The sequence below is a fragment of the Canis lupus genome, chromosome 5 (genome assembly GCF_011100685.1).
Source record: "Canis lupus familiaris isolate Mischka breed German Shepherd chromosome 5, alternate assembly UU_Cfam_GSD_1.0, whole genome shotgun sequence".
In the NCBI taxonomy this organism is placed as follows: Eukaryota; Metazoa; Chordata; class Mammalia; order Carnivora; family Canidae; genus Canis; species Canis lupus.
In genome coordinates, this window is record NC_049226.1 from 16,844,941 (window position 1) to 16,872,407 (window position 27,467).

General features: G+C 43.7%; 2 protein-coding genes across 34 annotated transcripts in view; one reads left to right on the top strand and one right to left on the bottom strand.

Moving 5' to 3' along the window:
* Positions 1–27,467, top strand: part of BUD13 (BUD13 homolog) — a 100,821-nt gene that overhangs the window by 26,395 nt on the left and 46,959 nt on the right. For 2 of the 4 annotated variants that reach the window (XM_038536056.1, XM_038536058.1), the window contains exon 10: positions 4,728–5,124. The exons of the other annotated variants lie outside the window; for them this stretch is intronic. In XM_038536056.1, the coding sequence (XP_038391984.1) occupies positions 4,728–4,821 (94 nt within the window). In that variant the 3' untranslated portion in view covers positions 4,822–5,124. Of the gene's footprint in view, positions 1–4,727; positions 5,125–27,467 lie in introns of those variants that run through there. 4 annotated transcript variants of the gene reach the window in all.
* LOC479430 lies at positions 10,812–25,480 on the bottom strand. Of its 30 annotated transcripts, none has more exons than XR_005359241.1 (10): positions 25,316–25,477; positions 15,997–16,069; positions 14,859–15,069; positions 14,081–14,294; positions 12,387–12,556; positions 12,196–12,238; positions 12,056–12,107; positions 11,897–11,962; positions 11,393–11,534; positions 10,812–11,264 (listed from the first exon to the last, which is right to left on the bottom strand). XR_005359241.1 is itself a non-coding variant. In XM_038536061.1 (9 exons), exons 1-9 carry the CDS (start codon positions 25,363–25,365, stop codon positions 11,191–11,193), a joined length of 1,002 nt encoding a protein of 333 aa, XP_038391989.1. In that variant the 5' UTR covers positions 25,366–25,474; the 3' UTR covers positions 10,812–11,190. The 30 variants fall into 30 exon arrangements, 4 of the variants coding, with proteins under 4 accessions (XP_038391989.1, XP_038391988.1, XP_038391991.1 ...); XR_005359234.1 differs by having other exon boundaries at positions 11,393–11,545; positions 12,415–12,556; positions 25,316–25,474; XR_005359233.1 differs by having other exon boundaries at positions 11,393–11,545; positions 25,316–25,474.

The window sequence follows — 27,467 nt, forward strand, 5'->3', positions numbered from 1 at the left end:
ATAGCATGAAGCATGGAGTAGAGTATAGGAGATGGACTGGAAAAGTAAGCCAGGGCCTGGTCTCAGTAAGCTTTGGAAACATTTCTGAGTGTGGTCTTCACTCTAAAAGCAAAGAAGAAAAAAACAAAAAAAAAAAACAAAAAAAAAAAAAGAAAAGCAAAGGAGAGTCACTGAAGGATTGACGCAGCTCTGCATTTTAGATAGATGAATCATTATGGCAGTAATTTGATGCATTTGAAAAGCACAGGTCTGGAAGTGAAGAGACAAGGCACAAGGTTGTTGAAGTAGGTGAGGGTAGAGGAGACAGACAGAGGCCTGAACTGAGGAGATGGGGAAGTGCTCAGGGGATAAGGTAGCAGGACCTGGTGACTGGACTTGGCCATAAGGAAGGTTACTGGTGACCTTAAAGAGAGCGAACTCTGTGGCATGGTGAGACAAAAGCCAGGGTCTAATGTGTTAAGGAATGAATGAAAAGTGAGGAAGTGTAGACAGTGACTACAGGCTCTTTCAAGAAGTTTATGTAAGAAGACGGAATGCATAGTATTGAAGGGAGTTGAGGTTGACTCTGAAATTTTCATGACACCCCACTCCTGGTTCTTTTCTTCTTCTTGGCCATCTTTATGAGCTCTCTTCCCTCTTTGTGCCCTAAATGTTGCTAGGGGCTCCATCCCTATCCTTAGCTGTTCTCACTCTGACTAAATCTTTAGTCACACCTTCAGTTATCACCTATGTATGTAAGTGATCCCCAGATCTGTGTTTGCAGTTTAGTCTGGCGTAAATAGCTGTGCATTGGATTTCTGTATTGATATGTATCTGAGGCACCTTGAATGCAATGTATTCAAAATAGCTAATCAGCCTCCATTCCCCTAACTTGCTCCTCTTCCTGTTTTATCCTGCTTAGTGCAGCCTCATTCATCTGGTTACTAAAATTATTAACCTGTGAGTCAAACTTACCTCCCCTTTCTTTGCTCTTACCTAATCTATCATGAAGTCTCCTTTATCATTGCTTTGATCATCTGTTGCCTGTACCTTGCAGTAACTTTCCTGTCTTCAGTCTCCTCCAGAGTGATCTTTTTGAAATACAGTTTCTGCTCCTGTTTTAAATCTGTTCCTTCTGGATAAAATCTGAGCTTTTTAACTTTGTCTCATGCTATTCCCTTCATCATACTTTAGGCTCTAGCTATACCAGTTTGCCTTTGGTTCCCTGCATGTACCAAGCTATTTCTTATTTTTGCATCTTTGTTCTTGTTAGTCATGTTGTGCTCTGTCCTGAAATGCTCTCTCCTGACCTTTCTGGTCTTCCCTACCTCCAACTCTGTTGTTAGCTCTATCTTTTCAGACTTAATTTAGGGGCTACCTTCACAAAGTCTTTCCTGACCATTCCTGTTCATCTCTTTCCCAAGTTGAGTAAGATCCCCATTCTGCTTCTAAGATACCTATTGTATATTTCCACTGCAGTTTATGGTTTTTATTTAAGTATTGGTATAAATGTCTGTGTCCTCCACTAGTCTGAATTCATCAGAACAGATGCTATGTCATACTCATTTTCATGACACAGTGCCTAGTATGTACAGGTGCATCTCAGAGATTACTGGGGGGTCTGGTTCCAGACCACCACAATTAAGTGAAAATGACAGATTAATTTTTTGGTTCCCCAATATGTGTTAAAGTTATGTGTATACTATGCTATAGTTTATTTATTTATTTTTTAAAAAATTTTTAAAAAATTTTTATTTATTTATGATAGTCACAGAGAGAGAGAGAGAGGCAGAGACGTAGGCAGAGGGAGAAGCAGGCTCCATGTACCGGGAGCCCGATGTGGGACTCGATCCCAGGTCTCCAGGATCGCGCCCTGGGCCAAAGGCAGGCGTCAAACCACTGCGCCACCCAGGGATCCCCCTATGCTATAGTTTATTAAGTGTGCAATGGCATTATGTCTAAAAAAAATCCCAATGTATCTACCTTAATTAAAAAATACTTTATTCCTAAAAAAATGATAACCATCATCTGAACTTTCAGAAAGTCATAATATTTTTGTTGGTGGAGGGTCCTGCCCCAAAGTGGATGGCTGCTGACTCATCAGGGTGGTGATTGCTGAAGGCTGGGGTGGCTGTGGCAAGTTCTTAAAATAAGACAACAGTGAGATTTGCTACATCATGTGACTCTTCTTTCATGGATGATTTCTTTGTAGGATACAATGCTGTTTGATAGCATTTTACCCACAGTAGAACTTCTTTCAGAATTGGAATCCGTCCTCTCATACCTTGCCACAGCTTTATTAGCTGCATTTAGGTAATATTCTAAATCCTTTGTTGTTACCTCAATGGTCTTCACAGCATCTTCACTAAGAGTAGATTCCATCTCAAGAAACTACCTTCTTTGCTCATTTGTGCAACTCCTCATACATTCAAGTTTTGTCATGAGACTGTAGCAATGCAGTCCCATCTCAGGCTTGACTTCTGATTCTGGTTCTCTTACTATTCCTCCCACATCAGTGGGTACTTTCTCCACTGAAGTCTTGAATCCCTCAAAGTGACATGAGGGTTGCCATCAAATTCTTCTCAATTCTTGTTCATGTTGATATTTTGACTTCTTCCCATGAATTATAAATATTTTTTTAAAAATAAATATTCTTAATGGCATCAAGAATAGTGAATCCTTTCAATTTACTTTGCCCCCATCCATCAGAGGAATCACTATCAATGGCAGTAATAACCTTATGAAATGTATTCCTTAAATAAGAAGACTTAAAAGTCAAAATGACATCTTGGTCCATGGGCTGCAGAATGCATGTTATGTTAGCAGGCACGAAAACATTCATCTCGTTGTCCATCTCCATTAGAGCTCTTGGGTGACTGGGTGCATTGTCAGTGAGCAGTAATGTTTTGAGAGGAGTCTTTTTTAATGAGCAGTAGATCTGAACAATGGGCTTAAAATATTTGGGAAACCGTGTTGTAAACAACTGTGCTGTCATCTAGGCTTTGTCCATTTACAGAGATCAGGCAGGGGAGATTTAGCACAATTCTTAAGAGCCCTGGGATTTCTGGACTGGTAAATGAGCAGTGGCTTCAACTTCGAGTCACCAGCTGTATTCACTCTTTAGCAAGAATCAGCCTGTCCTTTGAAGCTTTGTTTTTTTTTTTTTTTGTTTTGTTTTTTTTTTTTAATTTTCATTTATTTATGATAGTCACACAGAGAGAGAGAGAGAGGCAGAGACACAGGCAGAGGGAGAAGCAGGCTCCATGCACCGGGAGCCCGATGTGGGATTCGATCCCGGGTCTCCAGGATCTCGCCCTGGGCCAAAGGCAGGCGCCAAACCGCTGCGCCACCCAGGGATCCCCTCCTTTGAAGCTTTGAAGCCAGGCACTGACATCCTTCTCTGGCTATGAAAGTCCTAAAGGCATCTTCTTCCAGTAGGACCCTGTTAAATCTACATTGAGCATCTGTTTAGTTTCACTGACTATCTTAGCTAGATCATCTGGATCACTTGCTGCAGCTTCTGTATCACCACCTGCTGCTTTCCCTTGCACTTCTGTGTTACGGAGATGACTGCTTTCCTTGAACCTCATGAACCCACCTCTGCTAGCCTCAGACTTTTCTTCTGCAGCTTCCCCACCTCTCTCAGCCTTCATAGACTTGAAAAGCATTAGGGCCTTGCTCTGGATTAGGCTTTGGCTTAAAGGAAAGTTACAGCTGATTTGATCTTCTATCCAGACCACTAAAACTTGCTCCATTATCAGCAGTAAGGCTTTTTTGCTTCCTTACCATTTGTTTGTTCCTTGGAGTAGCACTTTTAATTTTCTTCAGTAACTTTTCCTTTGAATTTACAACCTAACCAATTGATGCGAGAGGTGTAGCTTTTGGCCTGTCTTGGCTTTTGACATGCCTTCCTCACTAAGCTTAATCATTTTTCTAGCTTTTGATTTAAAGTGAGATGTGTGACTCTTCCTTTTACTTGAACACTTAGAGGCTGTTGTAAGGTCATTAATTGTCCTAATTTCAATATTGTTGTGTCTCAGGGACTAGGGATGCCAGAGGAGAGGGAGAGAGATGGGGGAATGGCCCATTGGTGGAGCAGTTGGAACACAAACAACATGTGTCAACTAAGTTTTCCATCTTATATGGGCATAATTCATGGCATCCACAAACAGTTTACAGTAGTTACATCAAAGATAACTGATTGAGGATCACCATAACAAATAATGAGAAAGTCGGAAATACTGCAAGAGTTACCAAAGTGTGACACAGAGGCACTAAGTGAGCAAATGCTGTTGGAAAAATGGCGTCCGTAGACTTGCTTGAATGTGGGGTTGCCACAAACCTTCAGTTTGTAAAAAAAAAAAAAAAAAAAAAAAAATGCATTCTGTGAAGTGCAATAAAGTGAAGTGCAATTAAGCGAGATACACCTGTAATGAGAATTCACTAAATGCTTGTGTAATGAGTGGATAAATTATGAGACATAGACATCAGCTGAGAGTGAGTTGGGCCTGCAGATTGGTAGGTAAATGTCTGAAACAGTTGTCAAGAGAGTGGCAAAGGGTGTGGACAAGAACTAATGAAAGGATCAATCATGTATTTTAGCTTCTTGATTCTGTTGCATATGCCTTAAATATTTTCACATGCCTGCCCTACTGTCCTCCTTGTTCATTAGGTTGTGAACGCTTCTCTGTTTTCACAAATAAATGTCCAGTTCAGGATTCTGGCTGACCAGTGTCTCTTGATTGCAGATCCAATGGATTTGAACAGAAGCGCTTTGCCAGGCTTGCCAGCAAGAAGGCGGTGGAGGAACTTGCCTACAAGTGGAGTGTTGAGGATATGTAACCTTTCTGAGGCGGTGGGGTGGCGGTGGGTTGTGCTAGTGGATATCAGGCAGCCAGACATCAGCTGTACCAGTTGTCGATGCTAATAATCAGGGTCCACACAGACCAGCAACTTGAATGCCAGTTTTGACTACAGAAGAATATTTTAAGACCTGATGTTTGGACTGAGGCGCTTGAACTTCTCAGGTGTGCCAACACTGGCTATTGCTGGCCTGCAGAGGAAGGGTTGATTTTTCAGTGTCCCAGGGTTTGTTCTTGGTTAGGATTTTTTCTTTTTTAATAAACATGCATTTATTTTTCCAAATGATGTTCTTAACTGGGTTTTCTGTTTTGGGGAAGAATACAAGCTAATGTTGAATGAACCCCCATGGATCTTGAAGGTGATGGTTGGATTTTTCATTAATCTAGAAAGCATTGTGAGTACAAACTTCAAAAGCGGTGGGTACTTCCTTTTAGAAAATACGAATTAGTGCTAAACTAGACTTAGAAATAGACATATCTGTCTGGAGACATGGTATATGCTAAAGGTAGTGTTACAAATTAATGGGGAAGAAATAGGTATGGTGCTTAGAAAATTGGCTTATGTATGGACAAAAATAAAGTTGGATCCCTACCTCAAACCATATAAAACAAAGACGTCCTAAAGCGATTAAAACTCTAATTGAGAGGTAAAATGTTAAAGCCAGTAGGAAAAATCAGAAAATGTCATCGTGACCTTGGGATGAGGATAAATTTGTTAAATAAAATCCCCGAAGCACAGTCTATAAGATCTGATACCTTCAACTACTTCATAATCAAAGATTTCTGGTCAACAAAGCATCTGATAGTCAAAGCTAAAGATGTGTATAGATTAGAAGAAAATATTTGCAGTGTTTAAAACTGACAAGGGATTGCGTATATAAAAGAGCATAGTAGAAGGAACTACTGCAAATCAGGAAGAAAGACAAAACATAAAATAAAAATGGGCAAAGAATATAAATAGGTAAAATCTAAAGGGAAAACCAGAATGACTAATAAGTATATTACCTCACTGGTTATTAGATAAATGCAAATTAAAGTGTTAATGTGTTTCTACTTTATTGGTTTAGCAAAAATAAAAGACTGAGATTTCATGGGGGATGAAAACTCATGGGAGTTTCAACTGGTACATGAATTCCGGAGAACAAATGGGCAACACTTAATTGGAATTAAGTAATAATTGGGATGCATGAATGAGTTTTTAAGAGTATGACTCTGAAGCTATACTGACTGAGTTTGAATCCCAGATATGTGTTTTACTATTTGTGTGATCTTGGTAAGCCACTTAACTATGCCTTAGTTTCTTCATCTGTGAAATGGAGATAATCATACCTATGTTGTAGGAATAATTTATTTTCAGCTTAGAACTGTGCTTGGCATATATACATGTCACCAAATTATTAGCTCTTATCATCTTCCTAATCATCAGGTGTTGATAGCCAGCTTTCAGCATAACCCAGTGATCCCTGACTCCTAGTATTCAAACCCTGTGTAGAATAGGGCTGTTCTGCATAACCAGTAGGATGTACTGGAAATGTGTAACTTCTGAGGCTAGGTCATAAAAGACATTGAAACATCTATCTTGTACTTTCTTGGATCCCTTGCTCCAGGCAAAGCTGGCTGCTATGTCAAGAGGACACTCAAGCAGCTCCCTGGAGAGGCCCTTGTGGAGAGGAACTTAGGCCTCTTACCCTACACAGCACTGAGTTACTTGACCCCAACCCCACCATGTGAGTGAACCACCTTGGAAGTGGATACTGTAGTTCCTTTCAAACCTTTAGATGAATGTGGTCCTGATTGACATGTGACCACAACCTCATGAGAGACCTGGAGCCAGGATCACCTAGTTGTAAACTCCTGACCCAAAGAAACAGTGAAATAATAGGTATTCATTTTTTTAAAAAGCTTTATTGAGATATAACTCACTATACAGTTTACTCATTTCCCATGAAGCACAGTTCAGTGGTTTTTAGATTATCACACGGTTGTACACATATCATCACAATTAATTTTAGAACATTTGGATCACTCTGTGACTATGAGAACTTTGTATCCATTAGCCTCCATCACTCCCCACTTGTCCCCAACTCCCCCGCCCACCCTGGCAACTACTGATCTGTCTCTCTAGATTTGCCTGTTTTAGACAATTCATGTAGTATGTGACTGGGGCTCTAATACAGTATGTGGCCGTTTGTGTCTAGCTCTTTTCACTGAGCATAATGTTTTTAAGTTTCATCTGTGTTGTAGTACATATCAGTCCTTCATTCCTCCTTTTGGCTCAATAATATTCCCTTGTGGATAGCATACATATCATTTATGCATTAGTCAATGGACATTTGCATTGTTTATACGTTCTGTTGTGAATGATGCTGCTGTGAACATTTATGTACAAGTTTTTTGTATGGGTGTACATTTTCATTTCTCTTGGAGTAGAATTGCCAGGTCATATAGTAAACCCCATGTTTAACTTTTTGAGGAACTGCCAAACTTCCAAAGCAGCATACGAGAGTTCCAGTTTCTCCACATCTTTGCCAACACCTATTTTTCTCTGCCTTGATTACAGCCATACTAGTGGGTGTAAAGTGGTATCTCATTGTGGTTTTGATTTGCACTTTCCTAATGCCTAATGTTTAACATTTTTATATATCTTCTTTGGAGAAATGTTTATTCAAATCCTTTGCCCGTTTTTCAGTTGGATTATCATATGTATATACGCACGCACACAAACACACAGACACACCCGTATGTAGAATTCTTTATATATTCTGGTTACAAGTTTCTTATCAGTTACATTTACCAACATTCATTCTCGTTCTGTAGATGTTATTGTTTTAAGCTACTGAGTTTTGAGATAATTTGTTATACAGCAATAGGTAACTAATGCATTAAGAATGTATATACTCTACATCAAAGTACTTCCACTCCTGGCTATATCCTTCAGAGAAACTTGCACAGATCCACAAGGAGTTACATAAAAGGATGCTTATCTATATATAGTTTGGGTAGCAAGAAGCTGGAAGCAACTTAGATGTCTGTCCCTAAGGGAATTGATAAATAAAATGTGGTATATGCATATGATAGAATATTATAAAAGCAGTCAGATGCAAGCAGTTAGGAACTGCTGTGACATGATAGACTCCAGATGAGGAAAAAAAAATCAGTTTACAGCAAAAACCAGCTAAGTAAATTAAACACACTAAATGATGTTTTTTAAGGAGAACATACACCTTAACTCACTGGAATAGGGTCTGTGGGAAGGGACAGAATGGGACTGGAAGAGGGAATGATGGAGGGAAAGGGAAACAGGAGAGGCCTCGTGTGGATGAACGTGGAGGGTGGTCACCTCAGTTCCATGCACCTGAGGCCCCAAGTGGAGATCAGAACCAAGGTCTTGCTCTAATAGAATTGACATTTTGCACTGTTATTAGGCTAAACTGTCATGACAACTATCAAATGGACTAACTTCTCACAATAGAAGTTTTTTTTCCTCCTTCATTCGTGTAATGTCTAGGGTAGTTTCAGATTGGGTTAGTGGGAGGGGTACTCTATTCCATGCAGTTGTCTAGGGACCAGGCTGATGCCAATGCTAACATAGCCTCCAAGATTGCTTTGGGTGTTGTGCCTTTAGTGAGTTGAAAAGAACTTGGGAGATTGCTTGGCAGATGTAACAGGCCAGCTCTAGAAGTAGCACAAACTTCCACTCACATTCTGTTGGCTAGAACTTAGTTGCATGGTGTCCCTTAATTCAAGAAAGCCTCAGAAATGTAATGCATACCCAGGAAGAAGGGAAAAATGGATGTTTTTGGACAGCTCTAGTCTCTGCTGCAGTGTCTTCTCAGACCCCTAAGAAAGGGTATCCACCCTCCGGCCATCTGAGACGTGGATTTTGAATTTTGAAATCTGAAAATTCCCAAAGGGATTCCATTCTCTAACTGGAGAGTCTCAGCTGGAGTCACTGTTGGAGATGTCTCTTCCTTAACTCTAGCCAGTGGCTGTCAGAGAAGTGCTTGGGAATAGAGATGAGGGTAAGCTTTATGTCTAGAATCAGCATCTGTGAGATGGAGGTATGTTAGAAAAGAGACAAGCTCAGAAAACAAGCTCTAAGGTTCTACAGTTAGCATGAAGCACAGTTGGGACTAGAACCTAGTGTCTGGGTTGCACACTGCCTTTCTGGTCCTTTGGCTCCTTGCTATAAACATTTTGTAAAAAGATCCAAGGTTAGAAGATTAGTGGTGAAACTGGTGACATCCTAATAAAGTCTAGAGTTTACTTCCTAGAAATGTGCCATCATTAATTTCTTAGTTTTGACAGTTGTACCATAGTTACAGAAGAAGTTTAACAGTCAAGAGCTTTGAGTTAGAGAGTAACAAAACTGCATATTATCTTTACAACTTGCTCTAAGTTTAAATTTTTCCAAAATAAAAAGCTTATTTTATGAAAAGGCCCCAGTGAATATAGGCTCTCGGCCCTGGATCCTACTGTAAGTTACTACTTACAGTTAATACTTTTACAAGCTGTTTTGTAAGCCATCTCCTTTCCTTGGCCAGAAGTGGCAGTGAGTACATTCAACTCCTAGCCCTTTGTCACAATTCTTGTACACAGCTGGGTTTTATTTCCATATATGGGTTTAGGTTTTTACCTTCATTTGAGTAGGGCCCCACACTTTCTTAGGAACACCTTGCGTTAAGAAACTGTCATGGACTGAGTGTCCTATCCCCCCACATTCCCATGTTGAAATCCTAACCCCAAGGTGATGGTATTATTAGGAGGTAGGAACTGTAGGAGGTGTTTAGGTCCTGAGAGGGTGGAGCCTCGTGAATGAAATTAGCGACCTTGTAAAAAGAGACTCCAGAGAGCTCCCTTGCTCTTTCTACCATGTTAGGACACAGTGAGCTGACCTCTCAACAAGGAAGCCAGCCCTTGTCAGACACCAAATCAGTCTGCTAGTGCCTTGATCTTGGACTCCCAGCCTTCAGACTTGTGAGAAATAATTATATGTTAAGCTCTCCAGCCTATGGTGTTTTGTTATAGCAGCCTGAATTAGACTAAGTAAGACAGACTCCGTTTTTTTGGAATCCTTAAACCACTTTTTTTTCCCCTTAACAAAGGAATCTGTCTATTTTTAAGCAAAGACTGAGGTGGAGGAGAAGCAAATAGGTTCTTTGTAGATGAGCTTTGTGTTTAGTAGGCATTGGTGAAATTGATAAATTCCTTCTCTCTGATTTCTCTGCCTTTGTGTGTGTGAGCACCGCATGTCCTCCAGGGCAGAGACCTGCAAGCCTGTCCAGCGGGTGGCTGGCTGTCATTCCCCAGGCTGGCTACTAGAGGGCAGTGTGATATGCCTTTTCCTGACTAGGGAAAGGAGGGCCCTGGGTCTCATGCATGTTTTTCAAAGTAATAAGCCTTAGCCTCTCTCAGGAATACTTTCAGTTGCCTCTTCCACTTCTTGTCTGTCCCTTAAAACCAGAAATATAACCCTGTTTTCAATATGGTAAATATTTTTAAGAGAGAGATCTGGTATTTAGATTAGATCAGAGTCTCCCTTAGGCTTTGGAATACTTTCTCTACAGGGCAGGTTTGGTTTGTTTGAATCAAATTCAGACACTCCTGTCTTCCTTCCTTTCCTGTGCCACTTCCTCCACTCTGAAGTTTAGATTTAAGCAGCAGTGAGCAATACTAAAAACACCTGGATTTTGCATCTTAAAAGGGTGAATTTTATGGTATGTGAATTATAACCTCAAAGAATGTAAAGGGGGCAGCCCAGGTGGCTCAGCGGTTTAGCGCTGCCTTCGGCCCAGGGTGTAATCCTGGAGACCCAGGTTCGAGTCCCACATCAGGCTTCCTGCATGGAGCCTGTTTATCCCTCTGCCTGTGTCTCTGCCTCTCTCTCTCAGTGTCTCTCATGAATAAATAAATAAAATCTTAAAAAAAAAAAAAGAATGTAAAGGGGAAAAAAGCAGTGAGGAGACACCGTAGCTCAAATAGAATGTAATTAATTGATGGTACTGACTTGAGAAAAGTCTTGATGCTTTGCCATTCATTCATTAATTAGGAGGGAAACACTTGGACTTCTTTTTTCCCTCAGGTGTCTTGTAACACCACCGACCTTCTAGGACACACAGTGCATCATCGTTCCTTTCTAAGTAGCTTACTCACCCTTGCTCATTTAGTTTCAAAGAGCTGGATTAGGGTTTGCACGTGACTGGGAAATCCCAGTGGGAAAGCTGAATCTACACTGTGAAGTAGTTATTGTGGGACCTTAGTTTTAAGTTTGAGTTGGTTCAGAGATGTGTGTCCTGAACTGTGCATTTTTGCATAGGTTATTTGGGCAATTTCTTTCCTCCAATGATTACTATATTTGGGAATTTTGAATCTTGTTGTTGCCATAAATTCTTCTAGAGCTGGCTTTCAGGTAGCTGGACTGGCCTGTAAAAATAGGCAGAGATATAACGGGACCAGGCTGGAGCGGAGTTGCGTCTTCCCCATGATGTTGTTTTTTTTTTTTTTTTTTTTTCCTATTTGCAGACAGGGAAGACTCAGTCTTTCCTTTGTACCTGAATGTTTTCCTTTGCTCTGTAGAGAAATTGTGTTTGGCTCCCATTTGATGCTGTTGACCTTGGGCTTACACAGGTTCAACCTTTCAGAAAACAAGGGCATGTAGGAGATCCTGGGGGTAGTTTGATTCTCAGTCGGTGCCTGTGAACACCCTTTCCAGGGGACAGAGAGCAGTCAGCTGAAAAAGGAGTAAATCTTTCCCTCCCTGCATATTCTACTCAGCACCTGCTGTCAGCTAAGGAGTTACAAGGAGTCACATACAAATGCAATGTCTGGTGCTTAGTAAGCAAGGTTTGTTTTCTTTTTCTTTTGGCAGAGGAGAAAACATTTGTGCAGAGAGGTTAACTTGCTCAGAATTACTCTAAGTTGGAAAAGATCCAGGATTTCAACATCAGACTCCTTTCCCAGCAGTCACTCCACCCCCACCCTCAGCCCCATTGCAAGGTGAGAGGTGAAGGGGGGAATCCAGGGGACCGTCCCCTGCCCACAACAGAACTTCTTACCGGCAGCTTCTCATGGCTTCTGTGATAAGGGTCTCCACAGCCTACCCTGGGCTGAGTTCGGCCGTCCTGGAAGAAGCGCTTGCTGGCAATTTCAGTTTGTAACTTGGCTTTGAAGACTCTGAGTGTGCTAGAGGGGCACTTACCCTTGACCCGTTTTACCTGGGCTTTAGGAGGAGGTAGGTAAGGCATCTGGGAAGAGAGGAATGCATATCTGGGAAAATAATAATAATAATGATTCTAATTGCTATCTTTTGTTAAGTACTTACTGCGTGTCAAGCATATGTTAAGTGCATACATACCTCACTTCTGTGGTCAGGGACAGATATCAGAGTCCGTAAGTGGCTGCAGATTCAGGAAAGTAAAATTTTTGGATTTCCCAAGAATAGTAGGGTTGAGGTGATCTGGCAGGCTAAACTTTCCCCCTTGTTCCCTGTCTACCCTTGCTCCCTTCCTTGGGTTGAGGGAGTGGTAAGACCCTCATGCTGATTACCTCTTGACAGAGAGCTTGGGCACTTTACCCTGGTCACTGTGTCTCCATCAAACTTGGCAGTGCTTTTCCTACCCAGGATGGTCATCTCCTGCCTCAGCCATCTCGGCTTCTGATGCTGATGCATAGTGGGCTGCCAGCCAGTGTCTTTCTGCACAGCCTGGATATATTTGCTGCATAGGGTAAAAACATTTCTACAAGTCGGAATCTATACCTATGAACCAATCCAGGCATACCAAATAGAGGGGGGCACCTTGCCATCTACATGTTGTTGTTGTTGTTGTTGTTTTTTTTTTTTTTTTCGCTTTTCATTTGTGTGTCTGCCTAAACTATACAGCGTATTTTCAGGTAATTTCAAATACAAATTTATTTCTTCCCTGAAAATAAAATTTTGCTTTATCTGTTTCTTTTCATACTCCCCAGTTACCATGCTAAGAGCCAGCAGAGAGGGTCCAACACCTGCAGTCAAAGGATAGGGCAATGGAGAGCATCTCTAGAGGGTTCTAGAGTAGGCAGCTAGAGGGGTTTCAGCTATGGCTGAGAGAATGTGCTCTTAGGAAATGAACTTGGAAGTGTGTGTGTTGGGGTAGGGGGTGAAGAGCTGTTGTATTTGCTAGGCTGGCACCCCTGCTCCCTTCCTAGTGAAGGCTGTCCTTTTCTCCACCACTTTGAAATAGGACTCCATTTCTGTAACATTTGTATGGCACTGCGTGCGCGCATATTCCTGGCTTTGCACTGGAGCCTTCTAACCTTTCAGGGATGAGTCAGAGGGAGCTAGAGGGCCATCCTGAGCCCCCAGAGCAAGCAGGCTTTAATAGGTGAGAAGCCAGGACAAGGCTGGGCAAGTAGTGTGCCTGATTCTCTGTGGTTTCTTGAGGACTGGAAAAGCCTGGCTACTCTACCTCTTGGCTTACAATTAGAGCTCACATCTCCCAGAGATGTGGAGGTGGGGAGACTGACCCCCAGTTATGAACAGCGTGCAGTTTGGCCTGGCCCAGATACGTGAAGTGAGGGAAATAAATCTGAACTAGTTGGAGATCCAAGATTCTGAAACAATTAGTCCTTTGCTTTGTTGCCTTCTATAGCTATGTCTCTGAATTGGACAGAAGACTGAGTTCTGAATTATTACAGATCTTCCTTGACTTATGATGAGGTTACATCTCCTTAAAGCTATTGTAAGTTGAAAACATTAGAAGTGGAATTGGATTTGATGCACCTTACCTACTCAACGTCATAGCTTAACTTAGCCTACCTCAAATGTGCTCAGCACACTTATTATTAGCCTACAGATGGGCAGCATCATCTGACACAAAGCCTATTTTATAATAAAGTGTTGGATAGCTTGTGTAGCTTATTGAATAGTATTGAAAGTGAAAACCAGAATGTTTGCATGCATGCAGAAAGGTGGTCAAAGCCTTGGTTGTTGACCCTCCTGACTGCAGGGCTGACTGAGAGCTGTGGTTCGCTGCCACTGCTCAGCATCACCAGAGAGTATTGTACTGTGTATTGCTAGCCCAGGAAAATATCCAGATTCAAGACTGGAAGTACGGTTTCTACTGAATGCATATCACTTTTTCACTATCATCAAGTTGAAAAATTGTAAGTCAGACCATCATAAGTTGGAAACTCTCTGTACCTTTCTCTAGCCCCTTCCTCCACAGCAACCCCGCAGCTTGCCAAGAGTTCTGGTTACTCACTTAATCCCCTGATTGTTTTTGTTTGGGTCAGTTCTGAGGACTTGATTCCACCCTGAGGCCTGGAAGTTCCTCTGGTATTGGCTGATATACTCCATGTAGCCTGGACGCACTACTGGTGCTATTTTTCTGCCCTGAATGTGAACTGGGAGCATTGATTGGCCAAGAAGAGGGTTCTGGAAGGAAATCTGATGAGTAGTGATCATGTGGTAGTCACCTGAGGGGAGTGAGAAAGTATGCAGAGGGCCTCCTCTGTGTGGGACAGTCTTGAGAGTAGAGGTGGGGATCTGGACCCCTGCCTTGGCTCCTGCACAGCTGGCTCTATTTAAACTTTTCATAATGGGAATAATAGACACAAATGTAAGGGCGTCACCTCTTCCACCACTCTGAGCTTCAGGGTTGTTTCCCCAAGACCAGAACTAAAGAACTTAGTGTGGAATCCAGATTATCCTCCTACCCCTTTTTTGATTACCTGAGCTTTGAAAGCCTGAACGACAGGGCTGCCCACTGGTCCAGCCTACACAGGAAGGAGGGGAGGCTAGGATGGGGTTATTGGTATGGCACTCTCTCAGAGTGGTCCCAGCTGACCTTGTAGCCAAATACTGCCTGAAGTGCTCATGAAGAGACTGCACTGGGGCCCTTGCTGCTTATTGTCTTCTCCTGGGCTGGGGTTCCCACCCCTGGGATCTGCCTGGGGGATGGGAGTGCCCCTGGGTAGGATGAAGTGGGTGGGTTGGGAACAGAGGGTTTTATACCCTTCTGCTGCCAGGCTAAGACTCACCTGAATGGGAGGACTTCTTCCCATGGTAAGTCACAGGCTCTATTCTCCAGGGCTTGTAACAATCTCCATAGGTTGCACTGAAGGGAGACCACTGAGGCTTGTAGGACTGGCTGAAGTAGCCTGTGGGCTGTGTCTGGAGTGGAACCTTGGAAAGGGGCTCCAGGTGGTATATAATATCTCCTGGGGCTATTTCCTCCTGGGCTTCAGACTCCTGCAAAGCAACCCCTCTGCTGCTGCTTCCCCAAAGTGGGAAGTTAACATTTGCCTTTTTGTTTAGAGGGGTCCTTCTTATCTCCCCATCATGAATAGGGGAAGGGGGGGGGGGGGTCAGTCTCCTAGAGTGAGAGGTCATCAAAGACTAGGCAGGTGCTATTTTCTAGCAAGTTACTTCACTTCTCTGAGCCAGTTTCCTTATTTGTAAACTCACTTTCTGGTTTATTGAGAGGATCTGAAATAAAGTAGCATAGTGTCTGGCATGTAGGAGGTGCTTTATAAATAGTATCTTCTCTTAAGCTGTTAACATTAAGATACTTCAGAGTGTTTCTGCTCTGTCAATGGCTTGAGTCCCTTTTGGCTCCCCTCTCCCTCCCTACCTTACCTGAATATCAGGATGGCTGTTCTCTGGCTGGGTTTGGAGAGCCAGTGTGTCTTGCTGAGTGGGATTGAGGGCTGTGCTATTTGAAGAAGGGTGGTCAAATGGGCAGAGTCGTCCATGCCCTGGAGAGAGGCTATCCAGAGCAGGGGGAGGAGGAGTGATCTGCTTATTCCAGTGAGGCGTACCCATTTACCTTCTGCCAATCTAGCCTTCTACCCTTACGCGTTACCCCCACTCTCCCCTGAGGGCAGAGCTGGGGTGCTGCCTATGGCCATGGTGTTCAGACAGTACCTAAATTGAGTCTGAGTCCTGAGCAGTAGGAATTGGGCAGGAAGTCTAGGGTGGGGAGGATGCTTTCTCTGCATAAGGGCATGTGGCATTTCAAAAGCAGTTATTTTGGAGTTTGTGAAAAAAAGAAGAAAAAAAAAAGCAGTTATTTTTAATGAGCATTTCAGGTTTGCTTGTTTGTTTATTTAGGCTTTAAAACTAATGCTGGTTGTGAGAGGGGTGGCTTACAATGACATTGGTTAGTATTGGACTTACCAGTTGACCAGCTGAACTCTGGAAAGGGGTCTCCCGCCCCCAGGGCTTGGTGCTGTTGCTGTGTCTATGTTTCCTAAGAGGCAGAAGAAAAAGAAGCATGAGAGGGTTGGACCTGAGTCAGAGGTTTGCTCCCCTGCTACTTTAAAAGTTGCAGGAGTGTATCCCTTGGGACCTCTGGAAGCCCCTCCACAGGGGGTTGCCAGTAGCTGACACTCTTTCAGGGAGAGGGGGGAGGAGGGCTGGCTCCTGCACAGGCCACACTGGGACTCAGCATTTTAGCTCAAAGGGTGGGTGGGAGATTGGGAGAGAAGGAACTGCTGCCCTTTGGGAAGCAGTTTTCGGTTGGTGAAGAAAAAGCGTTTTTGACTGGCAGCAGGGTAGGGTGTGTGGTGTCCTGCAGGATGGACAAAAGACCTACCAAAGGGCCATTTTACCTACAGTTGATGTTGAGGGGCTGCAGTGGTAGTGGGGAGCAGGTAAAAATAACTCTATGGGGAGGCCTGTCCTTGAACCGTTGAGGTCTGAGCATGCACTGAGCCAGAGCAGTACCCAGGACAGGAAGTGTCCTGTGTCTTCTTCCTGTCAACCTATATTAGAAGAACAGAAGCAGACAGCAGGAGCTTTGGGGACAGGTAGAAGGGGAGTGAGAAGGGGGATGCTGAGTAGGGGGTAACCAGAGGACACTTAGCCATAATCGCAGAACCCACAGAGATGGCTGAAGGTGGGCACTGTATCCTCTGGCTTTCTGGGTTGTGATCACAGTAGCCTCCTTGCTCAGCCCTACCTTCTGTTCCCAGCTCCTGAATGAGTGCTTGTACTTTGGCAGATTGGCATTGGTTCTGAGCTTTAGTGTCTTAGGCTGCCCTGGTCTTCCTTATTGAATATGAAAGCCATCCTACTGGCTTTGAGAGAGGAGGTGGAAGCCACTGTTACCCTAACAACAGACTCCTAGGACTAGTAGCTGGAGGGGGGCAGGGTGGGTGATTGTGTGATTGGTCAGGCCTCAAGGTTGTTGGATCTTATCTCTGCCACCAGCCTCAAGTCCAACTCTGGATCCTCACTGTGTGTGGGAGATGTGTGTGTACATGTGTATGTGCATATGTGCCCATGCCCTAGGCCCTTCAGCAAATGTTTATTGTTTTCTATCCTCATCTCCACTCCCCATGCGAGACACACACACACACCTGTTGTCCTGAGACAGAAAGTTGACCTGCATCTTATCAGCTGTATAGATTTGGCCAGTAGCTGACACTCTTTCAGACCTTGGAATCACAAAATAGGAATCTCAGAAGTGGAGGATTCCATAAAGGACTTCTATTCGTGACTTTCCCCACACCAATTAATTTAGAAGTATTTCCATCATTTTACTAGCAGTTCAGCTGCTATCCCAACCTTTGGTCCTATGGAAATACACTGCTAATTATATGAATCCTAGAATCAAAGTTAGGGTCTTAAGGAGATCTGATTCTCCCACCTACTCCCTGCTGGAATACCCTGGCAAATCAAAGTGCCATTCTCACCCACATTTGAATACTTTCCAACCTGTCACCACCTCCTCGATATGTAGTTCATTCTTGGGCAACTCTAGCTATTGGCTGTTATGGTCCCCTGGGCTTCACCATTTGCCTGAATGATCCATCTTGGGGCTTATGAAAACAAACTAATAACCCCTTTTCTATCTGACAACATTTTAGATGTGTTGGTATAAATTTTTCCTTCTCTTCTGGAATCACAAGATTAAGGTCATAGGAGGAGAGTTTTGTATTGAAACTTGTACTAGATAGGAAGCAATTTTTGCCTAAAAGGTAGTAGGAAATTAATCTTTATACATAGGGGGTCTAATTGTGTCTGTAGACATTTCACATAGGGCCTCTTCCCTCTCCTCCATCCCCAACCCAGCAGCAGAACCAAGTATGACAAGTCAGCTAGAGGCTGACACAAGAGGAGGAAGTGGGAGGAAAAGAATGAAGGACTATAAGAGAGGGCTGAGGTCTTCAGTGCAGAGGGCCTGGATGTATGTTCACAGTGAACCTTTGAGGGTGGATTCAAGGTGGGTCCTAGAGTCATACATAAACTCTGAGACAGACTGAATGGACAAGAGGAACTGTTCTTGAGCCCTGCCGTCCTGCAGGTGCTGTGTGTTGGGGAGTATCACATGAACCTGAAAGGCAGGAACTGAGGGACAATCTCTGGGATTCATGATGCTTAAGTAGCTGATAGTAAGATATTTCCCCCCTTAATTGTGGCACATCCTTTATGAGCAGGAAGTAATGTCACAGTTATATTGACATTATAAGAAAGCTGCTGGACCCATTCTTTTGTTTTCTAGTTTGTTCCACCATGACTTTGAGTCATGTACTACCTTCTCTATAGCCATTCCAGTTTGTCCCCTTTAAAGTATAGCACGTGGCTTGGGTCTAAAGACCCAGGGCATTCTGATCAGAGTACAATAGGACTGTTACTTCCCTGAGTCTAGATACTGTATTGTAATCAATATATTTAAGGTGGGATTAGCTCCCATGGTGACCACATCCCATCATTGCTTCCCACTGAGAAAACTATTGTCAGATGTTTCCACTGCTCCTTTACATGTATTACTAGAGGAGATGGAGCCACATTACCCCTGTTACCTACTTGTGCAGTTGGCATTTCTTCCAGTGTAGTTACCTTCAGCATCTAGAAATCCCACTTTCTTGCTCTTTGACACTTTCTCAACACGTAAGGTAATGGGATGGTGGGCCTTGTCCTGGTTTTTCTTGGTGCAGGAGAGGACAAAGCTAGAATGGGTGTTTTCTAGGCTCATTCCTTCTCTTAAGGTTCAGATTAGCTCAACCAACATGGTCTCATGCTAGTTCCCCATCTTAGTTACTAATTGGAAAGTCTTTCAACGTGGACTTTAGAGAAACTTTTGCAAAGACAAAGTCAAGCAACCACTCCAAGTGCTGGGAGACCTCTAGGGTATATGGCAGGGGCTAGAGAGGCCCTGTTTGCTCAATTCCGCTTAGGAACTTATAATGCAAACTCATGCTACTGCTTTAAGTAGTGAACGTACCAATTTGGCCTTTCTCTGAGTTTTCATGGCACTTTGTGCTCAACACTCATCATACTGTTTTGTGGCTTGTGAGGTCCTGTGGCCAGGACTCTTAGTCAATTTCTTATTCTTATTTATATTCTTATTTTCTTAGACCTTTTACTCACTTTCAAATCTCCAGCTCCTGGCCCAAGATACTATACCTCAGAACTAATAGCTGTCATTTATTTAGTGCCACTATGAGCTATATATTAATATAGCACTCTCTATATATTAATTTCATAAAAACTCAAATCTGATGCCAGTATTTCCATTAGTAGACAAGGAGACTGAGGCTGAAGACCACAGACCTACCAAAGCCTATGCTCTTTGTCCAAATGTATGAATGAATGAATGAATCTTGAGATGGTTACTCTGGGTTAGTAGGCCAAAGTTGGTTCATTACCTTCAGGATGCTCCCCCCAGCATTTTAGTGGAAGTCTCTGATTAGCAGGGCTAATAATTGATGGTCAAATATGCAACATTAGATAAATTAATTAGCACATAGACCTCCTGTCAGATATTCATGGAGTGGCTCTCCCAGCCAATCCAGTCCCAGTGACAGGGAGTTTGTAGCTTTCAAACAGGATACAGGATAGGGAACAGGATAGGGAAAGCATAATTATCACAGTATTGATGGGGGGAGACTGAAGATAGGAATGTATCTAGAGTCACGTGGGAGGCAATTGAGGAGGCGGCCTTTATTTACAGGATGTGTCCAGTCTCCTCAGCATCTCTTCAAGGTCTTTTGTGACCTGACCTATTGACCCCTTCCCTGGACTCGCTGGACTTCTCACTTCTCTGATCAAACAACACTGATTCAGATCTTTTTTTTTTTTTTTTAAATATTTTTTTCTTTATTTATTTATGACAGTCACACAGAGAGAGAGAGAGAGGCAGAGACATAGGCAGAGGGAGAAGCAGGCTCCATGCACCGGGAGCCCGACGTGGGATTCGATCCCGGGTCTCCAGGATCGCGCCCAGGGCCAAAGGCAGGCGCCAAACCGCTGCGCCACCCAGGGATCCCGATTCAGATCTCTTTGCTTTTCCAAGATGCTTCTGCTGTTCTGTACCCCGCCCCCCTCAACGGCAGAACCTTACTTATCTTTTAGGGCCCAGCTCAAGTATTTCCTCTGTGGAGTTTTCCCTGGCTTCCTTGCTACAGGCAGAGTGGCTGAATTAAATGCTTCCTATTTATGTAACATTTGTAAATATTTATGCACTCAACATAGGATCATCTAAATCTATAAACAAATATTAACAGACCTGAAGGCAGAAATAGACAGCAATATAATAATAGAGGGGGACTTTACTACCCCACTTACACCAATGGGTAGATCATCCAGACAGAAAATCAATAAGGAAACATTGGCCTTAAATGACACATTAGATCAGATGGACTTAATAGATATGTACAGAACATCCCATCTCAAAGCAACAGAATACACATTTTTCTTAAGGGCATGTGGAACATTCCCCAGGATAAATGATATAGTAGGCTACAAAACAAGTCTTAATAAATTTGAGAAGATTGATATATCAAGGATCTTTTCTGACCACTATGGTATGAAACTAGAAATTAACTACAAGAAGAAAACTGCAAAAAGCACAAATATGTCGACACTGAACAACAGGCTATATTGCACAGCCATGGGTCAACAAAGAAGTCAAAGGAGGAATAAAAACATACATGAGTCAAATGTAAATGGAAATACAACATTCCAAAATTTAAGGGATGCAGCAAAAACAGTTCTAAGAGGAAAGCTCATAGTGGCACATGCAAGAAATAAGAAAAATCTCAAATTAGACTACACTTCAAGGAACAAGAAAAAGAATGAATGAAGCCCAAAGTTATTAGAAGGAAGGAAGTTACAGACCAGAGTGGTAATAAATGAAATAGAGGGGCAGCCCCAGGTGACGCAGCGGTTTAGCGCCGCCTGCAGCCCAGGGCGTGATCTGGAGACCCTGGATCGAGTTCCACATCGGGCTCCCTGCATGAAGCCTGCTTCTCCCTCTGCCTGTGTCTCTGCCTCTCTCTCTCTCTCTGCATCTCTATGAATAAATAAATAAAATCTTAAAAAAAAAATAAATGAAATAGAGACTAAAAAGATAATATAAAAGATCAGCAAAACTAAGAGCTAGTTCTTTGAAACAAAACTGATAAACTTTTAGCTAAGCTTACCAAGAATAAAAGAGAGAGGGCTCAAATAAAATCAGAAATGAAAGAGGAGACAGTACAACTGATACTACAAATACAAAGCATAGTAAGAGTCTACTCTGAACAGTTACACACTAACAAATTGGACAACATAGAAAAAAATGGTTAAGTTCCTAGAAACATACAAACTTCAGAGACTAAACAGAAAAATATGAATTGATTGAAGAGAAGGGAACCTCTCCAATGTCATTTTACAAGGCTGGTACTGCTCTGATACCAAAACTGATAAGGACACACCAAGGAAAGCAGCTCTGGTGAACATAGATGAAAACATCCTCAACAAAATGTTACCAAGCTGAATTCAACAATACATTTTAAAAAAATTACACACTATGATCAGTGGGATTTATTCCATCATTATAAGGATGGTTTGACATCCACAGATCAACATGGTATACCACATTAACAAAATGAAGGATAAAGATCATATGATCATCTTAATAAATACAGAAAAAAGCATTTGACAAAATTCAGCATTGATTCATGATTAAAAACTCTCAACAAGGTGGGTATAGATGCAATGTACCTCAACATAATAAAGGCCTCATATGACAAGCCCACAACCAACATTATATGCAATGGTTAAGAGCTAAAAGCTTTTCCTCTTGAGATGAACGAGACCAGGAGATTCACTCTTGCCATTTTTATTAAACTAGTATTGGAAGTTCTAGCTAGAGGAGTTAAGGAAGAAAAGGAAATAAAAGGCATCCAAATTAGGAAGAAGTAAAACTGTCACTATTTGAGGATGACATGATTTTATAAAACCCAAAAGACTCCATCAAAACACTATTAGAATAAAAAAACACTATTAGAATAAACAAATGTAGTCAAGTCACAGGATACAAAACCTGTATATAAAATTCTGTTGCATTTCCAAACACTAGCAGCAAACTAACAGAAAGAGATGTTAAGAAAACAATCCTGGGGTGCCTGGGTGGCTCAGTTGGTTAGCATCTTCAGCTCAGGTCATGATCCCAGGGTCCTGGGATTGAACCCCACATCAGGCTGCCTGCTCAGTGGGGAGTCTGCTTCTCCCTCTCCCTCTGCCTCTCTCCCTGGCTTGTGTTCTCTCTTGCTCACTCTCTCTTGCTCAAATGAATAAATAAAATCTTTTTAAAAATCCCATTTATAGTTGCATCAGAGAGAATAAAACACCTAGGAATAAATTTAGGAATAAATTCACCAAGGAGATGAAAGACCTATACACTGAAAATTATAAGACATTGATGAAAGAAATTGAAGAAGACACAAATAAATGGCAAGATATTCTGTGCTCATGGATTGGAAGAATTCATATTGTCATAATGCTTATGGTATTCCAAACAATCTATAGATTCAGAGCAATGCCTATTGAAGTTCCAATGGCATTTTTCACAGAAACAGAACAACTATCTTGAAATTTATGTGGAACCAGAAAAGACTCCGAATTGCCAAAGCAGTCTTTCAAGAGAAGATTGTGCAAGCATCACACTCCACGACGTCAAACTATATCACAGAGCTATAGTAATCAAGACAGTATGGAATCAGCATAAAAAGAGACATATAGATCAATGGAACAGAATAGAGAGCTCAGAAATAAACTCACATATATATGGCCAATTGATTTCCAACAAGGAGGCAAAAATATGCAATGGGGAAAAGATAGACTTTTCAACAACTGGTGTTGGGAAAACTGGACAGCAACATGCAAAAGATACTAGGATACTCTTATGCCATTCACCAAAATTAACTCAAAAGGGATTAAAGACTTCAGTGTAAGACCTTAAATCATAAGTCTCTTGAAGAAAACACACATAAGCTCCTTGACATCGGTCTTGGTGATGATTTTGTTATCTGACTCCAAAAGCAAAGGCAACAAAATAAAAAATAAACAAGTGGGACTACATCAAACTAAAAAGCTTCTGCACAGCAAAGGAAACCATCAATAAAATGAAAAGGCCACCTACCGAATGGGAGCAGATATTTGCAAATTATGTATCTCATAAAGGGTTGATATTCAAAATATATAAAGAAGTCATGCAACTCAACAGCAAAAAAAAAAAAAAAAAAAATCCAATTAAAAAATGGGCAGAGGATCTGAATAGACATTTTTCCAAAGAAGATATACAGGTGGCCAGCAGACTCATAAAAAAAAAGCTCAATATCACTAATCATCAGGGAAATGCAAATCAAAACCACAATCAGATATCACCTCACATCTGTTAGAATGGCTATGGAGTGGGGACTATTGCTGCCGAGTCCCCCAAATGCACAACTATCAGTTCCTGATGTAGTTAGTAGGCATTTATTTGTATATTACTCTGCTGCTAATTTACATTAACTTCTTTGAGTGATAGCGAAAGGGATAACAGCTCAGGTATCCTGGGGCTGACTTTCTGATTTCTCTTCCTCATCTCTTTGGTTGGGGATGGGAGGGCTTGTGAAATGTCTTTATTGATTTTGCAATTCAGTCTAGGGAGTTAGCTGGGGGAAAGCAGGTGAAGAGCAGGGTAAGGAGGAGAGAGGGGCTTTGCAATCTAGGTGGGCCTTTGGGAAAGGCAGAGAGCATACTCCAGGGCAGTACCAGGCAACCAGCTGGATGGGACTGCCCTACTGCAATGTGGATGGGCTGATGCACACTGCTCCATGGTGCCATTTGCAGGACACATGTAATAAGGTAGCATTTTATTCCCTCAGGCTTGTATGTTTTTGCTGAGCTGGCTCTTCTACCTTCTTTTTTCTGTTCCATCTGTCAGGCAATCCCCCGCTTTGGGAAAGATCTGCATCCCCTCTCCCCAAGCTGGATTTTGAGATGCCAGGGCTCTGGCCCAGGGCAGGGGCTCTGACTTTTGCTCCTGGTGCTGACTTGAAAGGGAGTAGCTTCTTCTCTGGTTGGGGACTGAGAGGAGGTTGCCTGTCTCTATGCCCAGAGCTTCTTCACTTCCCCCCTTCCCAGACTTTCTCGGACCCTACACTTGCCTGTGATTAGAGAGACCATTTAATTTATTGTACAAACTGGGACATTTCTGAGTGTGCCTGTGTGAGCATACCTGTGCTATTAATAATTATGTTGGGACAACAGGTGTAAACCAGGACTGTCCCAGGTAAACTGGAATTCATGGTGAGCGTAGTTCTGAGGGCCGGCTGGCCTTGCTTTCATCCCTAGGGAAGGTGTGGAAGGCGGAGGCAGCCAGCAGAGGCTGCTGTGGCACCAACTATGTGTGAAGGTCTTGCTGCCTTGGAGAAACTCTCTTCCGCCCTCCCTGTTGAGGGACTGTGGGAGGACAAGGCTGGGGAGCAGAGGCTGGATGCAGTGGGTAAAGGTGGCTGTGGTAAAGATGTTGTCCCCTGCTGACAATGTGGCCGACATGAGATCTGGGCTCACTTGGGTCTGATTTACAAAGTGATGAGAAGACTGTGTGCTCCTTCCAGTGGAGCTGGGGACAAAGCCCAAAGCCCTGGGGGGGGGGCCTGGTTTCTCCAAAGCTCCCTGTAATTCCTGGATTATAGACTGTGAGTCTCCTGAATTCTGGCAGTTTTTGTCCTGCCCCTTCCTTCAGACAATGATGGGCAAGTGGGTTTGTGGTATTGCCAGCTCCCGAGGCTGCTGTCTGCCTAGATAGATTGGCAAGAGGGCTCATAGGTCAGCCCAGGGACACCCTGTATCAGAGGGGACGGTGGGAATGCCTAGGATCTTCGTTGCCTGACTTGCAGGTGGAGAATACAGACCAGCCATGGAGTCCCATGAAAAAGAAGGGCTTTCCTGGAAACTTCTAACCCTCTCTCCTCATCTAGTTCTTAACTCAGGCAGCAAAACCCCATTTCTTCCTCACCTAGGGGGCTTCCCTCTCTTGAGTTTGAAGTGCAGAGTTGGGAGACCTTATTCCTTGTGGGAGGAAGGGTTTTCTGTAGAAGGATGGGGGTCCTTCCTCTCCTCTGGCCTGGGGAAAGCCTTGATTGCTGAGAGGAGTCTGATCCCCCCTCCCCAGCCACAATGTCCTGGCTACCGGCTCATACCAGCTCCCATGTCCCCATCTTCTCTCCCTACTCACCTTAAGGGAAAGGCAATGTCTAACTTTGCAGACCACGTGTTGGTGATCATACACCAGCTCCTTACTCTTTGTCCTCAGTGATGGTAAAAGGGGAGGTGTTCTAATCAGGCTGTGGGGAGGGCTGCCCTGCCTGAGCAGAGAATTCTGGAGCAGCAATGGGTATCCAGGGCAGCCACAGGGATTACCATGGCAACAGGAAAGGCAGGCCTAGTTGTGGGGAGATGGGGCTGGAACAGGATTCCTGGGATGGTCAGAGGGGGGCTTGCCCTGACAGAGGCCAGCGAGGCCCCCTGCCTGTTGTCGCTTGTTGGCTTGAAGCCCACACTCTCTGGCACACTTGTGTGAAGTGCCCAGCCCTGGCAGAGGGCCTGCTGGTGTGTGGACAGCCTGTGGCTATAGAGGGGGGAGGGGAGCACAACTCAACTGCGGACATTTGTTTTCTCAGTCTGTCCAAAGAATGGCAATGGGTTTTGGACTGTTCCAGCTGCTTCTCTACCTGGGGGACCCTGAGCCATCAAAGCTAACCTAGACTAGTAACCAGGGATCAATTACTGGCCTATAATGTGCTCTCTAACTTCTTGCAAAAAGCAGCCTGTTTGGACAAAAAATGAAAGTGCTTTTCTTGATCTCCGGCACTGCTGAGCTGGGCTGATGCCCCCCTCCCCAGCTGCCTTTGCCCACTCCTCTCTCATTGCTTCCCTCTACTCCTTAGGCAAAGCTGGGTTAACCCCTCAGGTGCCAGGTTTGGGGCGTCCCCCTCCCAGCTTCGTTCTCAGGAGTGAGGAGCAGGCCAAGTCCAGTGCCTGCCAACCGCCTCCCCGCCCTCCCTCTGGTTGCCAAATCTGACTTTGATTAGCGTGTGAGGGGGGAAGAAAGCAGGAAAATAGAATATTAAAATCTTAATTCAATTTAAAACACTGTCATTCACAGGCATGCCAAACAGTGAGATGACTAATTATTATGCAAATGAGGCAGATAGAAAAGTGATTAATAATTGCACAAATTAAAAATTATTGTAAACATCCTGTGACGAGCGATAAGTCCGATGGAGAGGCGAGGGCGGTGGGCCGGGGAGGCCGCGGCGGAGCCGGCTCCTGCATCCTTATTTCCTCATTAGGGGGATTTAATTAGTGCCTGATGATGGGGCTCAGTGCTGCCAGGGGTGGAGGAGTGGGTGGCCGTCGCTGGGGCTGGCCATGCTGATGCTCAGTCCCTCTCCTCCTCCTCCTCCTCCTCCTCCTCCTTCTCCTCATTGCCCCATTGCCAGGCTGGAGCTGGCTGAGCAGGAGGAGGGGTGGGGGAAGAGAGGCAGGCTGGCCACCCTGAAGAGCCTGGTACAGTGCAAAGCTTCTCTGCTGCTTTCTATTGGCCTCTACCAGCTGCTACCTCAGATCTGGGCGAGGGGAAATGGTGCGGGGGTGGGGGGAGGTCCCCAGGTGGGGGACTGGTGTGAGTATCCTGGTTCAGCATGCACATGCCTCAGGTCCAGTGAAGGGATGCATGGAGCATAACTGCAGTGCTGAGAGTGAGGAGTGGATCATGTTACCTGGGGCCTCCTGGTTACTCTGGGTTTAAGTTTTCCTGACTCTGGGGGCACAGAGGAACCAAGTCAGTGCCCTGAGCTGAATGACTTGCCTTCTCCATGTCTAAACTGTATGCAAGCTTCCTCCAGACAGGAAATGTATAGGACCTGCTTTGGCTTGGGCTGACTTCATTGCTCTAGGCTAGGGGGAGAAAGGTCTGAGCTCCTCTGTCCCAGCAGTACCACTCGTGTTTTCCAGAGCAGACAGCCATCCTGGGTCCCATCCATTGAAGTAGGGCAGCAACTGATGTATTCCCCGTAACAAAACCTACCTGCTAGCTAGAGCACAGTGGCTTCCCGCCAGGCCCTGAGCCCACAGAAGGTATAGATGGGGCTGGAGCCAGGCCTAAGGCCAGGTGGCTGATCTGTCCCACTGCTGTCCCCTTGTCACCATGGGCCTTAGGGAGAAGGCCTTCATGTGGGGGCAAGACCACAGATCAAGTCAGAGGTCAAGGCCTGCTCAAGAGCTCTTGCCATTCAAAGGAGCAGGGGCTGCTGGAAATGTGGAAGGCTTCTGGGGAGGGCTAAGGTGGGGAGCTGGCTTTTGAAGAATGAGGTGGGCTCAGAAAA

Coding starts and splice junctions, on each gene's coding strand:
- LOC479430 (XM_038536060.1), bottom strand. CDS start 25,365: ATGATCACCAACACGTGGTCTGCAAAGTTAGACATTGCCTTTCCCTTA. Junction 12,557..14,080: donor AAAAACAATCAGGGGATTAA/GTGAGTAACCAG, acceptor TACCCTATGCAG/CAAATATATCCAGGCTGTGC. Junction 11,265..11,392: donor GAGCAAAGGAAAACATTCAG/GTACAAAGGAAA, acceptor CTATTTTTACAG/GCCAGTCCAGCTACCTGAAA.